This window comes from Megascapheus bottae, chromosome 29, assembly GCF_031878675.1.
Source record: "Megascapheus bottae isolate mThoBot1 chromosome 29, mThoBot2.hap1, whole genome shotgun sequence".
Lineage (NCBI taxonomy): Eukaryota > Metazoa > Chordata > Mammalia > Rodentia > Geomyidae > Megascapheus > Megascapheus bottae.
This window is the reverse complement of record NC_143537.1, coordinates 4,632,893-4,658,207: the sequence shown is the minus strand read 5'-3', so window position 1 is coordinate 4,658,207 and position 25,315 is coordinate 4,632,893. Positions and strand designations below refer to the sequence as shown.

Genomic DNA, 25,315 nt, shown 5'->3' with positions numbered 1-25,315 from the left:
AAACACAGAATTCCAGTGTGTATATATAGCACATTTTCTTGATCTATTCTTCTACTGAGGAGCATCTGGGTTGGTTCCATATCTTAGCCATGGTAAATAATGCTGTAATGAGCATAGTTGCACTGATAGTGTGGCCTTGTTTGTGACCATTTGAGTAAATGCCCAGGAGTGGGATTGCTGGGTCAAAGGGGAGCTCTATGCTTAGTCTTTTCAGGAATTCCCATACTGCTTTCCAGAGTGTTAAACCCATTTACATTCCATGTTCCCTTCTGGCCCCATCCCCACCAGCATTGGTAGTTTTCTTGATGAATGGCCATTCTAACTGGGGTGAGGTGGAATCTCAATGTGATTTTGATTTGAATTTTTTTTTTTTGCCAGTCCTGGGCTTGAGCTCAGGACCTGAGCACTGTCCCTGGACTTTCTCCAGGCTAGAGCTCTACCACTTGAGCCTCAGCACCACTTCCAGCTTTTTTCTATGTATGTGGTACCGAGGAATTGAACCCAGGTCTTTGTGCATGCTAGGCAAGCACTCTACCACTAGGCCAAACTCCCCGCCCTGATTTGAATTTTTTATGGCTAGAGATGTTAAACATTTCTTCATGTGTCTATTGGCTATTATTTGCTCTCCAGAGAAGTGTCCTTTTAATTCCTAATTGTTTCTTTAAGGATTTGTTATTGAGGAGTTTAATTTTATTTTAGCTCTAGATCTATTTTTGAGATGAGATCCTTGTCTGTTGTATAGCTAGTGAAGATCTTCTACCAATCTGTGGGCTTTCTGTTTATCCAATCAGATGTTTGTAGGCATAAGACTTGATTATACTGGGTAGCTGCATTTCCTTTTAATAAATCACAGAGGCAAATATGTTCATTTGTAGCCAGAGTTTCAGATTTCTGAACCAGAGAGCTGTTTTACTGAAACACATAGTGAGATGAAGTCCCTGGATGAATTTCTGAATGAGTTTTGGTAGCTGATGGTGGATCTAAGGTTCAGTAGCATGAGAGTAAGAAAGAAAAATTATTGCAGTAATAGACAACTGTCTACTATAGTTATACAGAAAACTGATATTAGCCAATTCCTCACTGTGGGAACCTACAAAAAGGAGCCACACTTGGGATATTGTGAGAACTGTTGTCCAAGAAGAAAACACTGCTATTGCTCCAGTCAGGCAATCTGGTATTCCAATTTCCTAAGGTGATATGTGCATTCATTACCTAAGGTTTTAAAGCAGAAACAAAGCTGCTGTTAGAGATTAGGGGCTCCAGATATTCCAGCTAGCTTTCTGCATTACCCACACTGAACACGCTCTGTGTTTGCCTCTTTCCCCTCTGCACCTTCACAGTGCTAACTAGTGGCTCAAAATGGATTTTTGAGGCAAGCATTTGGGTTTGGGAAGCAGGAATCTTGGAAGTACCTCTAGGGAGCTTGAGTAAGCACCCTTCTTTCTTGGTTTTCCATCTGAAGTCTTTTCCCCTTGAGGCTGGTACTCTACCCTTTCACTGCTTCATCTTGAAGAAGGCAGAATTACTTGGCATACACAAAGACTATGATCATTTCAAACTCTCATTCTCTGTCTAATTTAGAAACATTTCTCCTGACCTCGTGATGGGTCAAAATGGTGTTTAATCATCTTAGATGGCTCTACTCTGTAATAACTGACATTATTTCTACAGTCCCACACTCCTATCTTAGTAGGGATTGGAATGGAGGCTCTGAAGGATAGACTCAATTTTGAAAATACATTGATTGTAATGTCTATTTTTCACTGTATTTGCTTCCGTTGACTGTTCTTTTTCCTCAGCATTTGAAATTAAACAGTAAATGAGTGAAACAGTAATTCTGAAACGTGAAAGCCTGCCCATGGACTAGATAAGAAAGCCAGGGACAGCCTTGCCAGTAGGGGCCCAGCGCCTCCACGTGGCACATCAGATTCTACAGAAGAGCCAAACCACCCATGGCTCCTCTCCTAGCAAAAGACAGGGCCACACGGTGCTTGTTCTTTGCTTCTTAAGCAAGAAGTTAATATTGCTACCAACATACTTTTAGTGACTTTATGTCTACAACTCAGGGGATCTCATTCAGCCAGAAAACCTAGAGAGCGTACTTCCAAATGCATTAATTTTTAAAGCAAATTTTAAAAAAGATCAATGTGATCTCTTTCTTAGCCTTAAAGGTTTTTTTTTTGCCGGTCCTGGGGCTTGGGGTACCAAGGAATTGAACCCGGGCCTTCGTGCATGCTAGGCAAGCACAGCCTTAAAGATTTTTGGTGCATAGTTTATCCAGTCTTGTCTTCTTGACCTTCTGAATTATAAAACATGTATTCATTTAACAAGAAATTCTTGAGTAGCTTCTGTGTAATGCTCCATTACTGACCATAAAGAATAAAACAGCAAGTAAAACATGGGACTAGTGACTTGTGTCTGCAATTCGAGCTACTCAGGAGACTACACGCAGAGTCACAGTTTGGAGCCAGTCACAGAAGACAAAATCAAGAGACTCATTTTTAATAACCTACAAATTGCCAGAAATTCAAGTGCAGCTCAAATGATAGGGGATCAGCCTTGAGCAAAAATGCTCAGGAAGACCTTGAGGACTCGAGTTCAAAGCCAAAGACCAACACGCATGCATATACACACGCACACATACACAGAACAATTGAAATGGACTCAGCTACATCTTCCAAAGAAACCACAGATCAATTAAAATCCAGCATGTAATCTAATACATATCAATCATACACATCATTTATAATCCAGAGTGTAATCCGACACATAGCAATCATATACTCTGTTACTACTTTACTAATATCTTACTATAAGATCTTATTAAGACACTTGATTTACAAAGAGCTTTTTACAGATGATGGGATAAAATAATTGACGTATAAATAATGAAATGAGTTAGTTCTATAAAGATGGCAATTTGAACCAGAGATGTCAGCATTTGACAAATCCTTGTAAACAGAGGTAGCACAGTGAAATATGGATATTTAAGAGGCTGCAAGAGTTTTAGAGAAAAGCATTCTGTTTAAAATGAAGCTGGAATGCATTTGGGTAACACCTATAAACCCTCACTACTCAGGAAGCTGAGATTTGAGAATCAAGGGGCAAAGTGAGTCGGAGCAGAAAAATACTCTTCTCTCCAGTTAATTAGCAAAATAAAGACGGAACTGGCAGTGTGGCTCAAGTGATAATGTACTAGTGTACAATGCCTTGACTGTAAGCTCTGGTACTGACACCATTTCTTTTTAACGATACTGGAGCTGTAATCAGGAGGAATCCCTGAAAGACTTTTACTATGCCATGTCATCAGTGGGTCAGTATTGAACAGGGGAAAGGTTTTATTTCATTTAAAATTATATCTACTTTCCAGACAATACAGGACAATACAACATAGAGTGTGTGTGTGTGTGTGTGTGTGTGTGTGTGTGTGTGTGTGTGTGTGTGTGTGTGTGTGTGTGATGATATCGATGGTTTGGATGTCAAGATCTGAAGGTTGGAACATGTAAAGAATGAGGTGATTATTTAGGATTCTGAGAAGGAGATGAGGTGGGAAAGAATAAAGTCAGAAAATTTATAAAGCACCAAGTTAACAGAAGCAGAAAGACAGACCTGGTTAAAGTTAGATGACAGATAGCCTTGGTGCCAGGCTAAGGACTTTTGTTTTTCTTCAAAAATAACTATGGATGTATTTTATGTTTATGAAGATTGGCATTTATTAAAAGTTTCACAAATGTGCATGCCAGAAGCTCTAGTCACTGTAATAAATAAACCCTTATTTGTAGTCCTTGTGGCAACATGCAGTGATGATGTGTCTTTCACAGCCAAAAGGGGTCTTTGCTTGCAAAGGTTTTGGCTGAGTTCTACCTGCTTCCCCTCTACTGACTGCATAGGACACGGGTCCAGGACACAGCTCTCAATATGATGGATGAAATGAGAGCAGTTTCAGAGGGACTAAGCCATCCCTAGGAATGGGGCAGCTGAGAGAGGTCTGGTATTCTGCCTTTTACGGTTTAGATTACTCTTTAACTTGGTAGAGAGGCACTGTAGCACTTGAGCTACACCTCCAGGTCTTTTGCTTTATTTTTCAAATAGAATTTCATGGTTTTATACAGTAAACCTATATCTTTTTCCTTTATGTTTTGTTACATTTTCTTTGATCCGTCTCTACTTACTAAGTATAAGCAGTACACAACTAATTGATGAAGTGCTATGACTTTAAAGAGCATATGTTAAGATAAATCTAGGAGAAGAATAAATCTGAAGTGGCTGAAATAACCATCTTAGACGTGGCTGGCATTTAAGCCTTTTGGGCTTGGAGAATCACTGATGCAGTACTTTATGGGGATTTCATTTTATAGGCTTCTCAGTCCAAGAGTTTTTAAGCATACAAAAAGTGACTTGGCCTGGAAGATAAGACAGACATTCAGCTGTCACTGAAGCTGCTTTGCTTTTAAATGGCTTGTTCCAAGTTTCAATCTGTAATCCACTGGTAGAAAAGCTTTAGATTTGCAGGCAGAGATGCAAGATGCTCAGAAGCTATTACCTTATAATAGAAACTGATAGATAAGCAGACTATAGAAGTTCAGACCCTGACCTAAAGGGAAATGGAGAATTGAATTGAGATGATTATCTCCTTAATGTTGGCCAAAATTAAAGTTCATCTTTAAAGAGTCAGATCAGTAATTCAAAAGTACAGACTGTCATTCACTTATATGATAAGCAGGAAGTTATCAAAATTGAGAGGCTTTATTTGAAATTTTTATAGTTTGTATATTTCAATTTAAGTACTTCTAAGATATGAAGGAAATAGGAGGATTTTGGAAAAATAAGGAAAAGGACTTCTGAATTTTTTTTAAAGAAATCCTCTTTTCTTTTTCCACAGTATGAACGAAAGACTGCATGTGTCTCTGGTATTCTGATGAAGGAAATGAACAAGTGAACGGTGGACATTAAAAGAGATTATGTTAGATAAACTGTGTTTTTTTATCTCTTACTCATAACTTGTGTTGACCATGTTGGAAATTAGGGCAAATGAGATTCATCTAATTTATGAAATTGATCCTCACATTTGCCCTGATCTCAATAGTGTTCTTTTTAAATAAACATATTCAGAAGTACTATTCTTATTTTAAAATTCAGACATTTTCTAAAATTAGTACTCTTGCAGGGGAGTTAGGCACAGGACAGAAACATTAGTCTCCCTCTGGACCATCAAACAGCAGATGCACAAGTTTGTGTTAAGTATGAGGCTAAAACAAGGCCAAGAGATCTCTGACAAATGAAAATATGATCAATACGCTCAAAAAAAGTTTTCCTACATTTAGAAGGAAGGGTGAGGATTTGTTTTAGCTCTGGTTTCTGTCATAGGAAGAAGGAAGTTTTCAAGGTAGTCTTCCTGTAACTCTCAGTGTGAAGGTAGGCGTTCATGAGAGACCAGCACATGCTTGTTTCCAGATGCTCTCCAGCTGTTGCTGAGGGCTGGCACGATGCCGTCTCGGCTCTCTTCCAGGAGACTACGTGGTCATGTGTGTCTACTTTGACCTGAGCAGAAGAATGGGCTACTTCACCATCCAGACCTACATTCCCTGCACACTCATAGTTGTCCTGTCCTGGGTGTCGTTCTGGATCAATAAGGATGCTGTGCCAGCCCGAACATCTTTAGGTGAGATACATTTCTTTGTATTGAGGAATGCCCATACCAACTACCTTCACTTCCCATTCTAGTTCATTTGCTCTAAGTTCAGCACCAGGGAACCATTTGCTGTGAGGAAAATGAGGATTTAAATAACTATAGTCATAGTCACTAGCTCTGTTGTTCTGCTTTCCCAAATCACTTCGGTAACTTTTATTATATGTTTATAACCAATTTAACTAAAAAGAAACCATTTAATGTGAATGAAATTGTACACAAACATAGTGATTCTATCTAGTCTTCTCTAATTCTGTGCTTCACGGTGTCACATAAGTAGTTAAAAATAAGCCAGGGTGAAGTGTTAACCCCATCGAAAGGCAGGCAAACACTGGAGACCAGGGCTTCTGTTTCCTGCAGTCAGTCAGTGCACATTTCCCAGGACACAACTCGCTGTTGGTTAATTTAAACACATATCATTCTTCTGATGATATTTGAAGTAATGGATGCTTTACAGAAGAGCCATCAAAGATTATTTTTGGTAAAGTATATTTGCCTGATAAATTTTGGAAACAACATGTCCTTAAGGTTATTTGCAGTTGCCTCATCTACTTCATATGCTAGCATTTGTCTTAAACGTTTACCCTATTTTACTTTGTCCATAGAAGAAGATACACAACTACAAAGCCACAGATACTTGGGGCATTAGAGTCTAAAGCCATGAATGAAATGTTTATTCTACATAAGAGTTTTGAGGATTTAAATAAAAATGAAGCCAAGATTGATTGTAGAATCCCTGTCCCCTTCACCAGCTACATCGAACCTAAAAACACATTCCTTCTATCTCCCTGAGTTACAGGCGAAGTATTATATAATAGTTTAGAAATTAAATTTTCAACTTTAGATTTCTAGCCATACATACAGTATGACCTTGGAATGTCCTTTATTCTCTAAATCTCAGCTTTCTCACACATAAAACATATGACACTTCCTGCAATTAACATCCAAGGTTCCATTAGGTTTTATTTAAGTAAAGTATCCTATGCAAACAACATTAAGTACAGCCACTGGAGTGATTTCCTGACAAAATGATCTGTACTAGGTTATTAAACAGGGGGCAGAACTGATTGCTGCCAAAAGTAATTTGCATATTTGTCCTCTTCCAAACTTAATTTAGTTTCCCATCTGTTTCAAAATGAAGTCATTTTGATTTTTCCTGTTTTATGCAGTACTGTGTGTTACAAATCCTATTCAACAATTTGAATATCTAGTCTAATGGTACAAGCTGAAATGAACTCAACATATCGCAAGCCTAATATTTTAGGCCTAGAACTTGTCCCTGTGAGTCAAATGTCCCCTCTTTCCAATCAGAATGCAATTTTTTTTTGTCTCCATTATAGTGCCTAGAACATAGTTACTACCTGAGGATGATTCAAATACTGCACATAATTATGAATGATGGCATAAATACATGGACATAGTCCAATCTACCCTCTTCCCCAGGAATATGTGAAGAAAAACATTTACATTATTTTTCTGGCTGAAGTCTGGGTTTTTGCTTGAACATTTATGACCATTTAGGTACCTCACTTGATGGTATTTAATGTTGAATGCTTACTAAATAAATGTAAATTATCCAATGAGCATGTTGGAAAGGGACAAAAGTGAGCGAGTAAAGGAATGAGTAAGAGGCTTCTGAGCAAAAAGAGGGGGCTGAACTTATCCATTCATCATTCACCTGTCAGGCACGCTCACTGTGGCTTGTATCACTTTTCTACACTTCGCAGAAAATACACACAGACGTTCTAATAATAGCACAAATTATCATCACAGGTTTTGGAACTGAGGAAATAGAGGTGTTGTGAGTTTAAATGACTTACGTAAGGTCACAGACCTGGCAGGAAGTAGACCCTTCACCTTGCCTCATGTGCACAGATGGGGTGTGGGTGTGAGGACGCCCAGAGACCAATGCTGGGTAAAGGTGCCAACCCACATGTCTGCAGCAATTACTGTTTTAACTTTGTTGTCCCACTTCTCTAGATCACTACTCCTTAAATTAAATTGTACAGTTGTATCATTCGGAGCAACTTTAAAAGAACAGGTGGTGAGCCAGGCACTAGTGGCTTGCATCTATAATCTCACTACTTAGAAAGCTGAGGTCTGGGGATGGCTATTCAAAGCTAGCCTACACAGGGAGGTTCATGAGACCCTATCTTCAACAAGCTACTCAAAGAAATAAAAAGAAGAGCTAGAAATGGAGCTGTGGCTCAAGGGGTAGAGCACTTAGTCTAGAACCAAGAAAGCTCAGGGACAAGATTCGATTGTTTAGCTCTTCAAGGCCCAAGAATAACACAAGTAAGTAAATGAACAGATAAAGTATAAATAAAAAGAAAGGAAGATGACTTAATTCAACCCAAAGTGATACTCAAGAGCAAGGACTAGAAATTAGTTTGCACGACAATTAGACAATTAGACAAGAAGAGTTTTAAAATCATACAGTTAAGCCCTGCATCCAAATTCTCCCTCTGTTGATTTACAAGCTATGGACCAAGGACAGAGCCTAAATCCTTCATTGAAGTCTTCCTTCCACTCAAGGAGATTCCCATCATGCCTGTCATCTCCCACAGCACACACCATACTTAAAGTTGTCGTAAAGTAGAGACAGTACATCCAGTTGGACAGATACAGAGAAGCTACCCCTTAAAAGGCCAAATTATAAGAATTGAAGAGCCAGAGGACTGCTGGAGGACTCTTGTCTCAAAGACCAGCAGCCCAAAGATTACACTTAACGCTGTCAGAAAACTGAGTCATGAGAGCCAGAGAGGAAAGAGCAGAATAAGAATACCAACAAACCAGATCAGCTCCAACAGAGAGCTGAAGTAGGGTACTGTGGTGATGGGAGAAGAGCCAGGAGACAGGAAGATGGAGACGTGGCATGGCGTAATGGCACCTGAGCTTATCTGGGCCTATAGGGTCAGATTGGGAACAGGGTCACAGGGAGCTTGAGATTTCACCACCGAAGACTGGCAGGTCCAGTAACCTATGCTCCAATTCTCCACCTCCACCTCTAGGAATTCAGGCACACCCATCACCTGGGAGGTGGGACTTCCTGCTTCCACCGTGAAGACAAGATGGCACCAGTTAAACCCAATACCCTATCATCTACCACGTGGCCAGATGGCACTGGCCCGATGCAGCATCCCTACTTCAGAGTGAAGATTTTCATGACTTGCCTGACTCATAGGGTTCTCTTACTAAAATATAATGCATAGGGTGCCGGGACTAGTCTATATGTTCCAGTACATACCCAGTGCTCACCACAATAACATAGATAGCCGATAAGCAGTGACATCTGTGAAACAGGGAAGCTAATTCATTGTGACTTCCCCCCTACTGCTGAGGTTGGGGATCAGAAGTTGGTACCCACGAATTGCTCCCATGACTGACTGCCCCGCATGATTGGTTTCCATGATTGGTTTCGTTTCACATCTCTCCAGGTATCACCACCGTCCTGACAATGACCACGCTCAGCACCATTGCCCGGAAATCTCTGCCCAAGGTCTCCTATGTCACAGCCATGGATCTCTTTGTATCTGTTTGCTTTATCTTTGTCTTCTCTGCTTTGGTGGAGTATGGCACCCTGCACTATTTCGTCAGCAATCGGAAACCAAGCAAGGACAAGGACAAAAAGAAGAAAAATCCTGTATGTATCATTTCCCATGGGACCACTGCTGTCTGTTTTTTACTGTATAAAGACTGTGTGTGGTTTTGGCTGGGTTTGGGTTGGCACCCTAACTAAATGTCAAGGCTCAGAACTTGGGCTTCAAGATGAAAATAGTGTGGTGTGAGTTTCGCCCAGACCATAAAGATCTGCTAATGGTCTTCAGTTACTCAAGAGGTTTCTGGGTTATAAGTCAGAATCTTTATTAAAATATAACACGTGGCATCTTTATGCTATGGGGGAAAACTAGTGTTGAGGGATTTATCCTTGTTCTAGCTGCTATTACTCTAGGGTTCACTGATTTTCATCTCTCTGCCCCACTTACTAAAAAGTTTAAAAAATTTTAATGTTACAAGTGAAAATGCATGCATGCTAGTAGCAGGGTTTAAATTAGGGGCTTAACAATCACACTCAAATTTTTCACAGATCATGTTCTACCACTTCAGCTATACTTCCAATGTAGACTTTTGGCTGGTTAATTGGAGAGTGACTTGAGCTTTTCTGACTAGGCTGACTTTGAATTTCAATCCTCACATCTTAGCCTCTGGAGCAGCTAAGATTATAGGTGGGAGTCACTAGTCCCTGGCTCTTTTTCTTTGAAAAGTACATTGCTATGTTTGGGTAGTTAGGAAGCCTCCCTATGTCTTTCTGTATGGCACTGCTGGGAGAACTGAATCTGGTGAGGGAGGTAAACAGAGTCCTTGTCCTTTATAGTTGATGATACTGGTTGGTATTGATGGTGGTTGATTATCATAAATAAAATCATGACTCATACAGTTACCCACAATTTCTTTCAGCATCTGTGTGATCTGGACACAGGTAGGATGACTTCTGCTTGCTCTTAGGTTTAATCAGAGAAGATTAGGCACAGATAGAAGAGCCTAAAGTGACTGACTTTTATTGTGGCTTTGAGGAGCACAGGTAATTATCCACATCATCACCTGAGAAGGCTCTGCTTTTAGGGCCACAAATGAATGTTAAGGGCCATTCTTTCAAGAGAAGGGCAGGGGTAATGCCCCCCCTCCTGACTTCCAGCCTTCCCTGGCTTCCTGGTCTAAGGGCCACAGGGTTATGACAGCGGCTCCCTATGGAACACAGGGAAACCTAGCTGCTTTCAGGTTATGTCCTGACACATCTCCCAGAAACTCCCACAGAATTATTCAAAGAGCACATGCACTGAAGTATAAGACACTGTAGCAAGGGCCTTGTCGAGTAACAGAAGGAAATGCTTCTTTTTCATTTCCTCCAATATTTAGGATGCTCTGTGCAATCCTTGTTCTCCCTGTTTTGCTTTTCTATACTTTTCCAATTTTTCTATCCATGTTTTATTTTCCTTCTTGTGCTAGGTGTTTTTGTTTGCCCCCTCTCCTCTTTCCATTTCATTCTCCTCTGAGAAGAGGCTCCACTGACTCCTGGTATTGTGCCTGCCAGCTACGACAAGGGGTGAGGGTAGGCTGTCAGAGCACTTCTGAAAAATTCTTTAGAGAAAGGAGCCCTTTGGTCATTCGCTATGTCCCTGCAGGGTGGAGTCATAGAAACAACAGAGGAAAAAAATAAGAAGGGAGAGAAGAGATGGAATCAAAGAAAATGAGAAAATGAAATTGCCAGAGAATTTCATGCATTTTCCCTTTTAAGCCAATCTGCTAATTTATCAAAACTATAAGAGTGTGGAAGGAGAAGCTGGTATTTCCCTTCCCCGCTCACTATGCCCTGTCTCATGTGCCAGGTCTCAGCAGCAAAGGTCTCCCTGATGACTGAAAATAAATTCACACTATTTCTATAGAGGGAAAATAGACAATAGAAAGACTTAATCAGACAACACTGGCTTTTGCAGTGAGATAAATGTGGATTAATTTACTGAAGATTTAGCTAATATTTACCAGGTTCCTTTGTACCAAGGGAGGCATAAACTTTATTCCAAATTCAGAACTCTCCTTCTGTGTTTATAATTTCAGTTCATTTTACTTGCTGTGTTTTCAAAATGTATTTTTAATTTATCTTCTTTTGTTTCTCTTTCTTATTCTTTTCTACTCTTTCCTTCTTTTGTTAATTTAAAAATAAAAACCCAAAACCTGTGATTCTCTTTTCTGTCTACAAACCCAAAGCTTCTCCGGATGTTTTCCTTCAAGGTATAATGTTCTTGGAATGAAAATCCACTGCATGCAATTGCTAAATTTAACTCTTAGTGCTTCACACCGTGTTTTTTTAATTCATTTTTTATAAGTAGAGATGTAAGCATTCTACTAGATAGACCATATTCAAGGTTGGGGAAAGTTCTGTAGTTTCCAGAGTTGATAAAGTAACTATTCAGCATTTCACTATAGGCTTTGATCTTACTCTAAAGCTCACAATTGTAAGGCCAGTGAAATGTCACAGGGAATCAAGGCTCTTTTAAACATCAAAGCCAAAAATGACCTTCTCTCTTCAGAATGGGAGAAAATAGGATCCAATGTCACTCAGTTATACCTACTATACTTGAATAATTTTAAAACAAAATTTTATAAATCCTAAAATCCAGATTTTGAAATATTTTTTCTATAAAATTGATCACTTTTGTCTAAGCTAAACTTGTGAATTTTATAAGAACAACACTGTCTTTAAAAGACTTTAAGTTGAAATGCCTGTTCTTTCCTTCCAGTATGTTCATGAGGTTTGGTGATTCTATATTTCTATTCTATTACAACAGCTCACTTAAAGACATAGATTTGTGTTTATGCTGTACTAAAAGTAACTCAGCAAAATCAACATTAAATACAGAAAAATTTTATTAGTAGTTGGGTATCAAGAGTAGACTTGCATATAGTTAATTGGTATGAACTTACTAACTGGTTTAACTAATCAATAGTTTCTCCTCACATGCTAAAAACAATTAACATGTAGATTCATTCATATGAATGTGAATAATGCTTACTTCTTAATTTCAAGTTGTTGAGTCCTACTAAAAGACTGTCTTAAAACGTAAGACATACTACCGTGGTGGTATAAAGTCAGGAATCTTCTAAGCCATATATATTTTAGCATATTTCTATTAACATGACCTAATATATTTGCTCAGTGTCATAGGGTTTTCCTATTTGCCTATAACTAAGCATGAAAGAATTTGATTTCAAAATCAATGCATTTTTATTTCTCTGTTTCACTCACACGCAGTCTCATCAAATGGCTTCATGTAACCAATTTCACATCTAGTAAATAATAGAATACGATTCCATGCAGTTTGATTTGAATATTCAGACTTTGCATTCTTTTGGTGTTCTATATCCTTGCATTAGCAATTAGCTTGACATTATTTTCAGCTGCACTGCTTAAGCTCAGTACTTGAAACACGCCAATGTGCTACCTTTCTAAGTTGAATTTTCCCATCATAGATCGCAATGCCATAGCAATTTCCTGAGTGCTCATTTCTAGATTCATCATCTCATGGGGACATTGTGGAGAAAGCCTAGATTGCCTAAGTGTCCTAACTTGGAGCTCTCTCCTTCCCCACCTTTGTCCCAGGCCCCCACCATTGACATCCGCCCACGATCAGCCACCATACAAATGAACAATGCCACACACCTTCAAGAGCGGGATGAAGAATATGGGTACGAGTGTCTGGATGGCAAGGACTGTGCCAGTTTTTTCTGCTGCTTTGAAGACTGTCGAACTGGAGCCTGGAGACACGGGAGGATACATATCCGTATTGCCAAAATGGACTCCTATGCTAGAATCTTCTTCCCCACTGCCTTCTGCTTGTTCAACCTGGTGTACTGGGTTTCCTATCTTTATCTGTAAGGAGATATAGGTTTTACTGATATGGGTCTTACTCACTGAATCTCATGGAAAGATGTCCTTTCTAAGTGTAGTTGGTAATGATCGGAGTTCATCTCTATGTCCTGATCTGGTAAACTGTATAATGTCATATTGTTTGTGCCCAACTCTCCTTTGGTTAGTGTAATTTGAATTTCAATGTGTGCCATGTTTCAAACCTGCAAGGCTAAAGTAAAATTAGAACAAGAATTTTGAAGCCAAACAAGGAAGTTATTTTTCAGCTACAACTGAAATTGTGAGAGCCTGACTTTATACCAATGGTATCTTTACTTGATTAATAATACATTTCCACCCAAAAGGTTCCAAACTGTATCTTATGTTCACTTGGGGACAAGTTGTGGTCAATTTAAACAAAATAGAATACCTCCCTTATTTGTCAAGAATCACAACTCACTTTAAATATAAAAGCCTAGAGTAGAAATCTACTAAGCCTTTATCCTGAGACAAGAACAAACTGTCCTGCACATCCCTGTACAATGATGTAAATATTTCAATGATGTAGAATGCTTCCAGTTTAATGCATGCATCTCTTTAGAGCCAAAATAAATGGACTCAAGTTATCATCCTAAAGTATTGTCGTTTATTTTGTGTATTTGGGCTATATAACAGAAAACATGAATGCGATTTTAAGGATTTGGGTTTGGAATTGAAGGGAGGGATTTTCAATGTCCTCCCCTTCATGCATGAAGATTTAGCTGATTTATTTGCTTTTAGTATGACAGATGACAACACTTGAAGTAAAATATAGGCTGAATAAGTGACATTTGCTAACTCTTAAATATGCCCACTATCTAAGTAGAATATGAAGTAATTGTATATGCTTGCTGCTACGTTTCCTTCCTTTCAGGATGCTAGTTCTCAACAGAACTAACCCTCATGTCATTATCTGCTTCCAGTGATTGCCTTGTAGGCAGAATCATCGTCCTTTCTTTGGGTCTCTGCACCTTGTGCCTGGCACACAGTGCTTAGAAAATATGGTCTGAGACAAATCACTCTCCCAAACGCCTGATGCTGAATCTCCCTTTGCTGAGCTGGAAGTAGGGATTCATCTTTTTTACTCTAGCATTGTCAAGTGATGTTTGGTCTTGTAGAAACACCCACAGGATCCAGGGAATATTGGCTATTGTGTTCCTCCTTAAAAGTATTGTGTTCACAGTCTGTTGCTCTTTTAAAATAGTATCTGTCTCATGTTTTTGCACAAATGACTACTTGGGCATAGACTTCATTGCTTTTCCGGGTTTTGGGATAAGTCTGTCTTAACCCATTCAAAATTCTACTTGGGACATCATGACAGGTATAGACATTTTCACACGTGACTGGAATTCAGAATGTAGCACTTTATGATACTGGAAAGAAGGAGTAAGCCAATGAATGTCTTACACAGAGCCTTGACTATGGCCTCGTAGTCTATGTAGTAATCAGATAATGTGATTGCCTCACAGTTTGAACATTACGGGTTGAGCTCTGTCTTCCTTTGCTCCTCCTAAATACTTACATTTTAAAAAATTACATCCTTTTTCAGTTCTTTTTTAAGGCAATCATTTCGCTAAGTCAGAACTGAACTATTAGTAGTATAACTCTACATATAATCTAAAAAGTATAGAAAGAGAGAATAAACTTGGATAATATAAAATCATGTAAAGTGATATCAACTCATCTGGATAAATCTTGAAATACATTTAGTGACCAATTTTAATATAGCAATGCTTTTACTTAGCCTCCGACAAATGTAAATAGAACAAAAATATTTTCTTGTATTAAATTGTCAAGATATTTAATGTTCATTCTTTAGGAGAGTTGTTGGCAAATCTCACTGGCAAGAAATATGTTATTATTGTCAACTTGAAATGTGTTCTGTAATGGGGACACTAAACAAAGCTAGCTTTCCAATGTGTGCATACTATGGGCGATATGAATATATATTACATAGAATCTAATTCTTAATTATCAGCTGCTCCTTGTCTATGTATTTGAAAACCTTTTCACAGAGGGAACTGCGTATTGTGGACTTTTCCAATAAAAACGCTGTATTTGGATGCACAGTGCCATCTCACTGGTCTGATTATTTTTTTTCCTAAGTAGTTGAAGCTTCCTTCCTGTCTCAGTCCCCAAACTCCCCTTTTCTGAGCCTTGGGGGACTGAGCATTTTTTACCCAGAATTCTCTTCCCTTGTGAAGAACTAAGATGTCTGTTTAAGGCAGGAATGAAGAAGGAAGGCAGAAACATTGAAGTTACTGAAACATCCAACTATGTCTATCTCAATACATTTGATGTGATTCAAAATGCAGACTGTTAGCTGGGCGCCAGTGGCTCACACCTGCAATCCTAGCTACTTAAAGACACGGAGCTCTGAGATCCCAATTCAAAGCCAGCTCACGCAAAAGAGTCCATGAGAATCTTTTTTCCCATATATATTTTTATTGTAATTAATAGAAGGGTTACATTATATTCACCAGATAGAAGGTGCATTACTTCACAAACATTGATACCCTTTCTCATGTTTTGGTCCCCATTTCCCTCCCCCCATCCCCACCCCTCCATGAGAATCTTATCTCCAATGAACCACCAGAAAACTGGAAGTGGCACTTGGTTCAAAGTGGTAGAGTGCTAGCTTTAAGAAAAAAAGCTTGGGGATAGCATCCAAGCCCTGAGTTCAAGTCTCATGCTGGACAAAAAAGTAGGTTAATAAAGCAGACTATTGACACATGAAGATGGGACCACTGACCATGTACTACCATGCATTTTTTAGGTCATTTATCAAGTCAGCATTTAGAAGTCTCCATTTTACCAACTACATATACTCCCATACCTCAAGTGCTGACATGCAATGAATGGTGGAAAGCTCTCTCCCTCATTTCCAATGTCTCCTCTGCAATGATGTTCCTCATACCCCAACTAAATCAGTCCTCCTAGACGAGTTCAGTAATAGGCATGGTGTTTCATTTTAAAGGAGGATTTGGCCTGCCACTCTGCTTTTAAAATGTAAGTTGGAAATTCAGGTATCTTGTTGGAACAAAAGACTTACATGGATTGCTTTAGAGGCCCAGTTAACACCAAAGAATTATAGCAGCAAACATAAGAGCACTGGGACTGGATTAGTCTTGTTCCACAGTCAGTGTCATATTTTCTTGAACTTCCTTAAAATTCCCCAAAGAATAAATCAGTATCTTTCACAAACATAGCTGCCCTATCTTTTCTCTGCCTGCCATTCTCTTGGCCCCTTGTGGCTTCCTGTATTCAGCTTAAACATCTATTTCTTACCTCCCAGACATGTAGTTTTCAGTTCAATCTCATCTGCTGTCTGGCTAAATGCCCTGTCTCTAGCTGAGTGCAGACTCATTGTATGGCCCGTGTCCCACTTTTCTGGTTGCAGTGTTACTCTGACTTCTAGCTGCAATGTGATAAAAAGTCAAATTAAATTAACCCAATGATGTGATCTTTGGGAATTCTATCAAAACTTGCCATCTCTGTTCTCTGTCACTATGAATGCCTGTCAAGGGTATAAGAGGAAAGGAAGCAGAACAACAATGGCCCTGCAGTGCCTCCAGTGTTCTGTGAATGGTCACAGCATTCTATGAATGGTCCACAGCTGGTGAACAGTAGTGAAGAGAGCTGACTGATCTACTGTGCTTAACAGGCTTCAGGATTTGGAAGTACAATTCTGGAGCACTTTTTCTGTTTGTTTTTTGAATCTGTCAGACTTGAAATTTTTATCTGCCTCTGTTTCCTCATCCGAAAAGCAGGGATAATATTGGTATATATTGTATGCTTTTGTTTTAGGGAGTAAACAAATTAATACCACAAAATGACTGTTTATTATTTTCTTTAGCACAGATATAAAATTTCAGAAAAGAATGAACATAGAGGGCCACGAGTTTGGCCTAGTGGTAGAGTGCCTGCCTAGCATGCATGAAGACCTGGGTTCAATTCCTCGGCACCACATACATAGAAAAAGCCAGAAATGGTGCTGTGGCTCAAGTGGTACAGCTATAGCCTTGAGAAAGTCCAAGGACAGTGTTCAGGCCCTGAGTTCAAGCCCAGGACTGGCAAAAAAAAAAGAATGAACACAGAACAGTGTTCATGTTGCTTATGAGTAACTATTATCATTTATGAAGATTCCCTTTTCATATTCAAAACTAATAGAAAGAGTCTTGGAACATAAGCTAGACCCTGTTATAACGGGACTTATTTTCTCATATGTAAATGAGGGAAGTAGACCCCTACTTCTCTGGTAAGGTTTTAGTCTGTCTCTGCTACACTGTTTATTATGGTCTGATGTGATGGATTACCATCTAACATGCAGTTCTATTAAGCAGTATTTTATGTCCTCATAGCTACTTTGTATCACTGTTCTATTTCTTACAGCATCTTTCAAAACAATGAGTCCTATTCCTAGAGTTTTTTTTCTCTGCTTAACCTACTCTAACCTCTAATTAGGCTACATAATCCATGAATTAAGTCTTTCCATCTTTAATAAATTAAAATATTCTATTTTCTTTTTCTTTTCCTTTCAATGTTTCATACAATTTTAGAATAGTCTAATCCTGCTGTTTACCTCATCTAAGTACTTAACATTCATCCAATCCTCTTAGTAAACATTTTAAATGAGTAATGCTGTGACAAGAATATGATATAAATAATTCACTATCATTTGCATCTTAAATCAGGCATTTTATCTTCTTGTCTAACCCGCCCCCCCACTAAATACATTAGTCATATAAGTTTTTGATAATTGTATGTTTTATGTGTGTAGAATGAAGACTTTTATCAAAGAAAATTTTGATTAAACACCAGAAAGTTAACACAATAGAAGTCTCAGTAAATACAGAACCACAGGCCACCTAGAAGGCAGTAGGAAGACAAGAGAGAGAGAGATTTTAGGAATTACTTGCCTTGAAAAGTCTAGAATATGGTAGAGACAAAGAGCAATACAAGACACTGTAGCACAGTTTCATACAATGGAAACAGAGGAAATCAGCATGTGACCCAAGAGGAAAGAATTTCATGTGCAACACAAGCATCCTACCACATTTAAGGAGGTCCTGTCACTACCAGAAAGCTTCCTTTCTGGTAACAAGGGACATCTGTAAAAAATCTGCAAAACCTAAAAAAGTACAAAAATACTATTGTTCATTCATTGGATAATCATGCATGCACATATGACCATATATAACATTGCTTAGATTCCATTATTCATAATATATATATGTATATCTTTACCACCATTAATATACCTATTTTCTTACTTCTGAAAACTGGACACGTCTTTTTTTCATTCTTGTAAATCACGCTACAGTAAATCTACTTGCCAGGCATTGCGTATATGTTCTACAGGCCCACAACCATAGCACGCGTCTCTACACTTGGGCTTATCGTCATGTTCATCATCACAACAACTGTGGTCCTGGGAGGAAACAGGGGGCATGTTCCAAGGCATCACTAAAGGGTAGGTAAGCTGGGGAGGACTTACAAAGCTGTAGAACACACCAGTGAAGCGAGGACATAATACCTTGGGTCTACCAACCATGGGAACTAGGATCACCTGAATTAATTTCCTACCACTGTTTCTAATTACCATGAACACAGTGTCTCAGACCAACACAACATCACATCGAAGGCTGAAAGTCTCGCTGAAAAAGTCAAGGTGTCCCAAGAGCACTCCTAGGAACTTCACCTTGCCTTCCCTGCTCTAGAAGCCTCTTTTCTTGGGCTAGAAGCCCTCTTCCAATTCCAACTAGCAATGCATCACACATGTATCGTTCACTGTGTCTCTTTCTTGCTGGGACTTCTTTACTCTCTGCTTATAGGGATCCTTAGAATTAACACTGAGCCTATAACGATAATCCAGGAAGAAGTCACATCCACATCCTTGTGCACTCTTGCAAAGTTGTTTTTATTACATAAATTGCCCTTCCAACATAAATAAACCCTTCCATGTGTGTGGTGTAGACAGTACACACCTGTGAAAGGCCATTATGCTGTCTACCACACCATGAAAACACAAGAGACAAGATTAGTTGTGGCACTCAGGGTAAAAGGGGAAATAGAAGCTATCCAAGAGAAGCTTTGACTTTAGGTAAATACAACTGCTTCCAAATGATTGCTGGTCAGGGAGGGAGAACAGGAGTAAGTACACAGAATTCCTTGTGCCCTACTTATGACAAACCTAACTGGTCAAACCAGATGGAAGTTAGAGGATGTGGGAACTCAGAGGGTCATGCTGTGGGGAAGAGATTGAAGATGAATGACAATGACCCATCAAAGCTCTCCAAATATGAATTACACACAGTACAAAAGGAATCACTTTATTTGTACTCTAGTCATCATCAGGACTCATAGTTTTATAAACATAATAAAAAATTGGGTTTTTATTATGTGTGTGGGAAGGTAGTCCTTAAAAAGTATTAGATAAAAATATGAGAAACTCAGTGGAGCTCAGTGGCTCAGGAGGCTGAGATCCGAGGATCATGGTTCAAAGTCAACCTGGGCACTAAAGTCTGTGAGATTCTTATCTCCAATTAATCACCAGAAAACTAGAAGTGGAGCTAAGGCTCAAGGGGTAGCATGGTAGCCTTGAGCTGAAGAACTCAGGTACAACTCCAGGGCCCAGAGTTCAAGTCCCATGACTGACTGACATATACATACATGAGAGACTCATATATTTTATTCTGGGCAATATATGGAGTGGCAATGTTTCCCAATTGGGTTCATAATGGTCTCACTAAGTCCCAAGTACATTCTAGGAGTTTATGAGAGTTAGTGGAAATGGGTCTCTGGTTAGTCCTATGGCAAGTGTGCCAAGTGGGTCAGAGATTTGCAGGCCAAGGCAGCCTCAAGCTGTTTCCACAGAGTGGGACTTCTGACTCAGCCCAGCCCATCATCACTGAAGAACTTGGAAACAGGGCTCTGACTCACGGGAAGCCCAAGGCTAAGATTCTATCCTGGGTTCATGGCTAAAAATAGAAAAGCATCAGTCCTATTTCTGTAAACACAATGACTGTGAGGACAATTAGAATGTAATTGGCACAACCTGCAGTGCCAACAGCTGAACCATCTTTGTCTGTGTCTTCCATGAATGTTTTCAGACCAAGATTGATTGTGGGCTACTATAACCCAGGTGAGCCACTATGATATATACACACCATACACACCTGGAATTTACAGACCATACATCTGATGCTTTCCTATAATAGTACAAGTTGGGAGGGGGGTTCAGCAGATTTCCCCCTGAATCTTTACTGCTCAGTGCACCTGTCACCTTAACAGAAGAAGCGATGGGGTGCTATGGCAAGTGATTTATTTCAGCTATAGCAGAAATCATAAACCACAGAATTATAGTTCCAGGCTAGGGCCCAGGCAAACAGTGAAACCTCATATCAAAATCACTTGGGTGGAAAGGAGCTGGGTCAGTAGGAGAATACTTGCCTAGTAAGAAAGAAGCCATAAGTTCAAATCCCAGTATCAGATAAAAACAAAACAAAACAAAAATCAATTACCCTCCTGAACAGAATTTGCAATTTTCTTTACTCACAGTTTTAGAAGCTCTAAGCCTGACTCCCAGTTGCCAGATCCCATGGCCCACTGGTGATGTTTCAATGTTAGCTTCTTTATAATGCTCCCATGAAAGTTCTCCAAGGAGAGTCATCAAACCTCTGCAATCCTTCGGAGAATGAGCAATGGAAAATCACCCAGGTCTAAGGTCTAAATCTTAAATAACTTTTTTTAAATTCCAAAGGTGATATACAGATGAGTTACAGTTACATAGTCATGTCAAGAATACATTTCTTTTTTAACAGTGTCACCCCCTCCCTCATTTTCTCCCAATTTTTCCTCTTTGAATTGAGTAATTTCTCTGGGAACGTCAACATGGGTCTCCATAAGTAACTTCAGAGAAAAAATAATCTACTATATCTCAAATTTGAGTGCCATAAAGATAACTTTCAAAATTGGTAGCCAGGGAAGCAATGTATACAGACAGGAGGAAAATGCTAAAATATTTATATTGCTTAGTGCATTAGAGATTATTGTTTTGTTAATCTCCTGCCAGGCTTGTTGGGGTCATGTCTATAATTCAACCATTAGGAGAACAGATGGAGGATTCTGTATGGAAGCCAGGCTAGGCAAAGATAGGTTGAGACCTACCTGGAAAAAAAAAAAAAACTAAGAAAGTCAAACAACAGCAGGCGTGGCTTAGATGGCAAAACAATAACAGTCATGAGTTCAATCCCCAGTACTGCCTAAACAAAAATAATCAAAGCATCTCTCTATGAATTTTCTAAAATCTTCAACTGTGCATTTTAAATTTCATGAATATGATTTTATATTCAGTAAAGAGCTATTTCCCATGATATTTTAAAATCTGGTCAGTATATGAAAGAATTTTCTTAAAGAAAAAGACATTCTACTCCCTCCCTCATAACCCGGGTGAGAGGGGGAAACATCAGTATTGGCAAAGTAGACCACAGGGCTACATATACAATTCATATACAAAAAAGGCTTTAAAAAATGTCAAATGTATGAAAAGCTCCAAGTTGAGTGCAGCTACTTCCTGCTGTTGTTTAGACAGAGAGTCCCTTTGTCCTTTCCCCCAAGCCCTTCCTGCTCCAGATGGCATTTCAGGAGCTATTTGGAGACTCAGCCTCTCCACACCCACACCTCCACTTTAGTTCTTTTTCCTCCTGCAAAGACTAATAGCTCTGTAGCTGGAGCTGTCTTTCCATTTCCGGTGTGAGTAGAGCTCAGGTGGCAACAGTTCATCTGTGTTCTACCTCCATTCCCCCCCACACTGTGGTTTAAATGTTCCAGAAGTGATGGAGCCCCAAACTGGGTCATGGTGGTGCTTCTCCAATTAGCTTGACTCTGCTGTGAGGCAGATGAGACCAGGTTGCTCCCATCCTCTCCCTAATGCAGCCTGGTTACAAATGATTAAATAGTGTATAGTGCGCTGTACAACGCTCGTGCAAGGATAATGAAGTGACGTGTTTAACAAGGACACTCTGGAGGGAGGGTGTGTGTGTGTGTGTGTGTGTGTGTGTGTGTGTCCGTCCAGATCAACTTCTCATTCCGGTCTTTAGTCATTTTATTCATTCAAAATATCTAATAAGAATGAAGTGCTAGAAGTACTGGATTGTGATGACAACAGAGCCACGAATAGTCATAAAATCTAGCCTTCAGCTATTCACTTGTTTTGTAGGTCCTGAGCATCTCTGAGCATGGACAGTGAACAAGCTGGCAAGCTCCTGTTCCTTGTCACATCTGTTTCCACCATGTCTTAAATGTCAACCCCCTGTGTTTGCGTACCTTTGTGTGGTGCCCCTTTGCATCACTGGGGCTCTTTCTGCCGTGAATACAAGAGTCACGGAGCTGATAGGCAGTGAATGGCCCTTTCCTTAAGTGCCTTCAGCCAGACCATTTGATGGCATAGTATGATCAAAAGAGCTGGTCAAACCAATTAGCCTGTGAGAAGGTAGCCCTGCTCAGGCAGGGTCCCTGCGAGGTACCGATCTGACCTGGCTTCCAGAGAATATCTGCACCATGCACTCCAGGTCATACATCCCTGTGTTGCATGGGCTGTCCTTCTCTCTGTCTCTCCATCTCCCTTACTCTCACCAGGGGTTCCTGGGACCACGTTCAAAACCACTTGTACTCAAGTCATTCTCTTGGACTTCATTTCTTGGAAAAACAAAGCTAATAAAAAGTTAGAGTTTGTCAACATAGTGAAAATGGCGATACTGCCAAAATTGATATACAAATTCAATGCAATCCCCATCAAAACCCCAAAGACGTTCTTTACTGAAATAGAAGATACGTTCTTGGTTATCTCATATTGTTACAATTTTTCACCTTGTTTTCTGATATATTTTATATGTCCTTAATTGGTTATTTGAAATTGGATAGGGAAGGAGGGAGAATCAAGATAAGTGGGGGGGAGGGGGAGAGGGAAATGGGGACCATGTCATGAGAAAGGGTATCAATGTTTGTGAAGTTATGCATCTTCTATCTGGTGAATATAATGTAACCCTTCTATTGATCACAATAAAAAATTACTTATAAAAACAAAGAAGATACAATCCAAACATTCATATGGAACGAGAAAAGACCTAGAATATCCTAAACAATTCTAGGCAGAAAGAGCAATGCAGGTGGTATTATAATACCAGACTTCAAACTCTACTATAGAGCCATAATAACAAAAACTGCATGGTATTGGCACAAAAACAGACCAGAAGATCAATGGAACAGAATAGAAGATCCAGAAATAGAAACACATTCCTATAGTCAACTTGTATTTGACAAAGGAGCCAAAGATATACAGTGGAACAAACACAGTCTATTCAATTATTGGTGCTGGAAAAACTGGGCAGCCACATGCAGAAAACTATATATTGACCTTAGCCTTACGCCATGCACAAGCATTAACTCAAAGTGGATCAAAGACCTCAACGTCAGACTGGAAACCATGAAATTGCTACATGATAGGGTAGGAGAGACACTGGAACTCATAGGCACAAGCAAAAGATTCCTGAACAGAATCCTAGGGTCACAACAGATTGGAGAGAGACTCGATAAATGGGACTACCTAAAAATAAAAAGTTTCTGCAAAGATAAAAGCATAGCCACAAAAGTAGAGAGACAGCCAACCAACTGGGAAAAGATATTTACCAATAATACATTTGACAAATGCTTAATATCCAGTATCTACTGGGAACTCAAGAAACTAATCTCCCCCAAACCCAACAAACCATTCACTAAATGGGCAAGGGAACTAAAGAAAGACTTATCAAAAGAAGAGGTTAAAATGGCAGAAAAGCATATGAGAAAAATGTTCATCATCTATGGTCATAAAGGAAATGCAAATAAAAACAACCCTAAGATACGACCTTACCCCAACAAGAATGGCCAAGATTTTGAACTCAGACAATGACAGATGCTGGCGGGGTTGTGGAGAAAAAGGAACCTTACTGCACTGCTGTGGGATTGTAAACTAGTTCAGCCATTCTGCAAAGCATTGTAGAGGTTTCTTACAGAACTGAAAAATGACCTTCCCTACGATCCCACCATACCACTTCTTGGCATCTACCCTGAACATCATAACCCAAGATATGATCAGGACACCTGCTCAGCTATGTTTATCTCTTCACTATTCACAATAGCCAGGCGATGGAAACAATTCAGATGCCCTACTGCAGATGAATGGATACAGCTACATAGTTTACAGACAAGATAAAATAATGGCATTTGCAGAGAAGTGGATGAGTCTAGAGCGAATCATGTTGAGTGAGACAAGTCAAGACCAAAGGAACAGAAGGCGCATGGTATCCTTAATATGTGGCTATTCGATCCAAATAGTACAAGAGCAAGGGCTCAATATTTGCATACCCAATGCTTTGGACATGGTATTGGAAATATAAACACAACTACATAGTCATAAAAACCTATGACTCTATAGACATAATGTTTTATTACATAGATTAATATGTATCTATGTCATACAAACCCTTAGCCTAATTTTGATTATGTTCTAAAAACTAGTGCCCATGATTGTATATAGAGATTCCCTTCTTGAATAATTGTTTGTTAAACATGTCATTTGAAATATGATGTAAAAATCAATGTTAATAAATTCTTTAATAAAAAAAGAGTTCGGGCCAGGAGTTTGGCCTAGTGGTAGAGTGCTTGCCTACCATGCACGAAGACCTGAGTTCAATTCCTCAGTACCACATACACAGAAAATGCCGGAAGTGGTGCTGAGGCTCAAGTGGTAGAGCTCTAGCCTTGAGAAAGTCCAAAGACAGTGCTCAGGCCCTGAGCTCAAGCCCAGGACTGGCCAAAAAATCCAAGAGTTCTACCTTTGAAGCGATATAACATGCAGTGACAGTATCAGGCAAGAAATGGATTCTTCAGCTAGGCTAATGTCAACCATCCTGGTGAGTGAGAGCAGGCTTCAGGAGGAAGTTACAGTAAGATGAAATACACAGGATGAGATGCAGCCAGTCTACTGAGTGAAGGAAGAAGGGAAAACTGTGAGGAAGGAGAAAATAACCTTACAATCTCAGGAGTGAATACAACAGCATGTCAGAGCACCTGCAAAGGGTGTCCTTTTGTGGCGCACAGTCAAGTGCTTCAGGAGAAGCAACCATGGGTCTGAGCAGATG

General features: G+C 39.5%; 1 protein-coding gene and 1 long non-coding RNA gene across 11 annotated transcripts in view; one reads left to right on the top strand and one right to left on the bottom strand.

Annotated features, from left to right (window-relative positions):
• Gabrg2 (gamma-aminobutyric acid type A receptor subunit gamma2) overlaps nt 1-15,202 on the top strand; it is a 65,924-nt gene extending 50,722 nt beyond the window's left edge. For 2 of the 3 annotated variants that reach the window (XM_090321088.1, XM_090321086.1), the window contains 3 exons: nt 5,510-5,662; nt 9,127-9,332; nt 12,849-15,202. In XM_090321088.1, coding sequence (XP_090177214.1) covers nt 5,510-5,662; nt 9,127-9,332; nt 12,849-13,124 — 635 coding nt within the window. In that variant the 3' untranslated portion in view covers nt 13,125-15,202. Of the gene's footprint in view, nt 1-5,509; nt 5,663-9,126; nt 9,333-11,455; nt 11,480-12,848 lie in introns of all 3 variants that reach the window. The other variant, XM_090321087.1, reaches the window with a different exon arrangement.
• Nucleotides 1-25,315, bottom strand: part of LOC150044548 (uncharacterized) — a 604,944-nt gene that overhangs the window by 246,323 nt on the left and 333,306 nt on the right. The window lies entirely within an intron of this gene.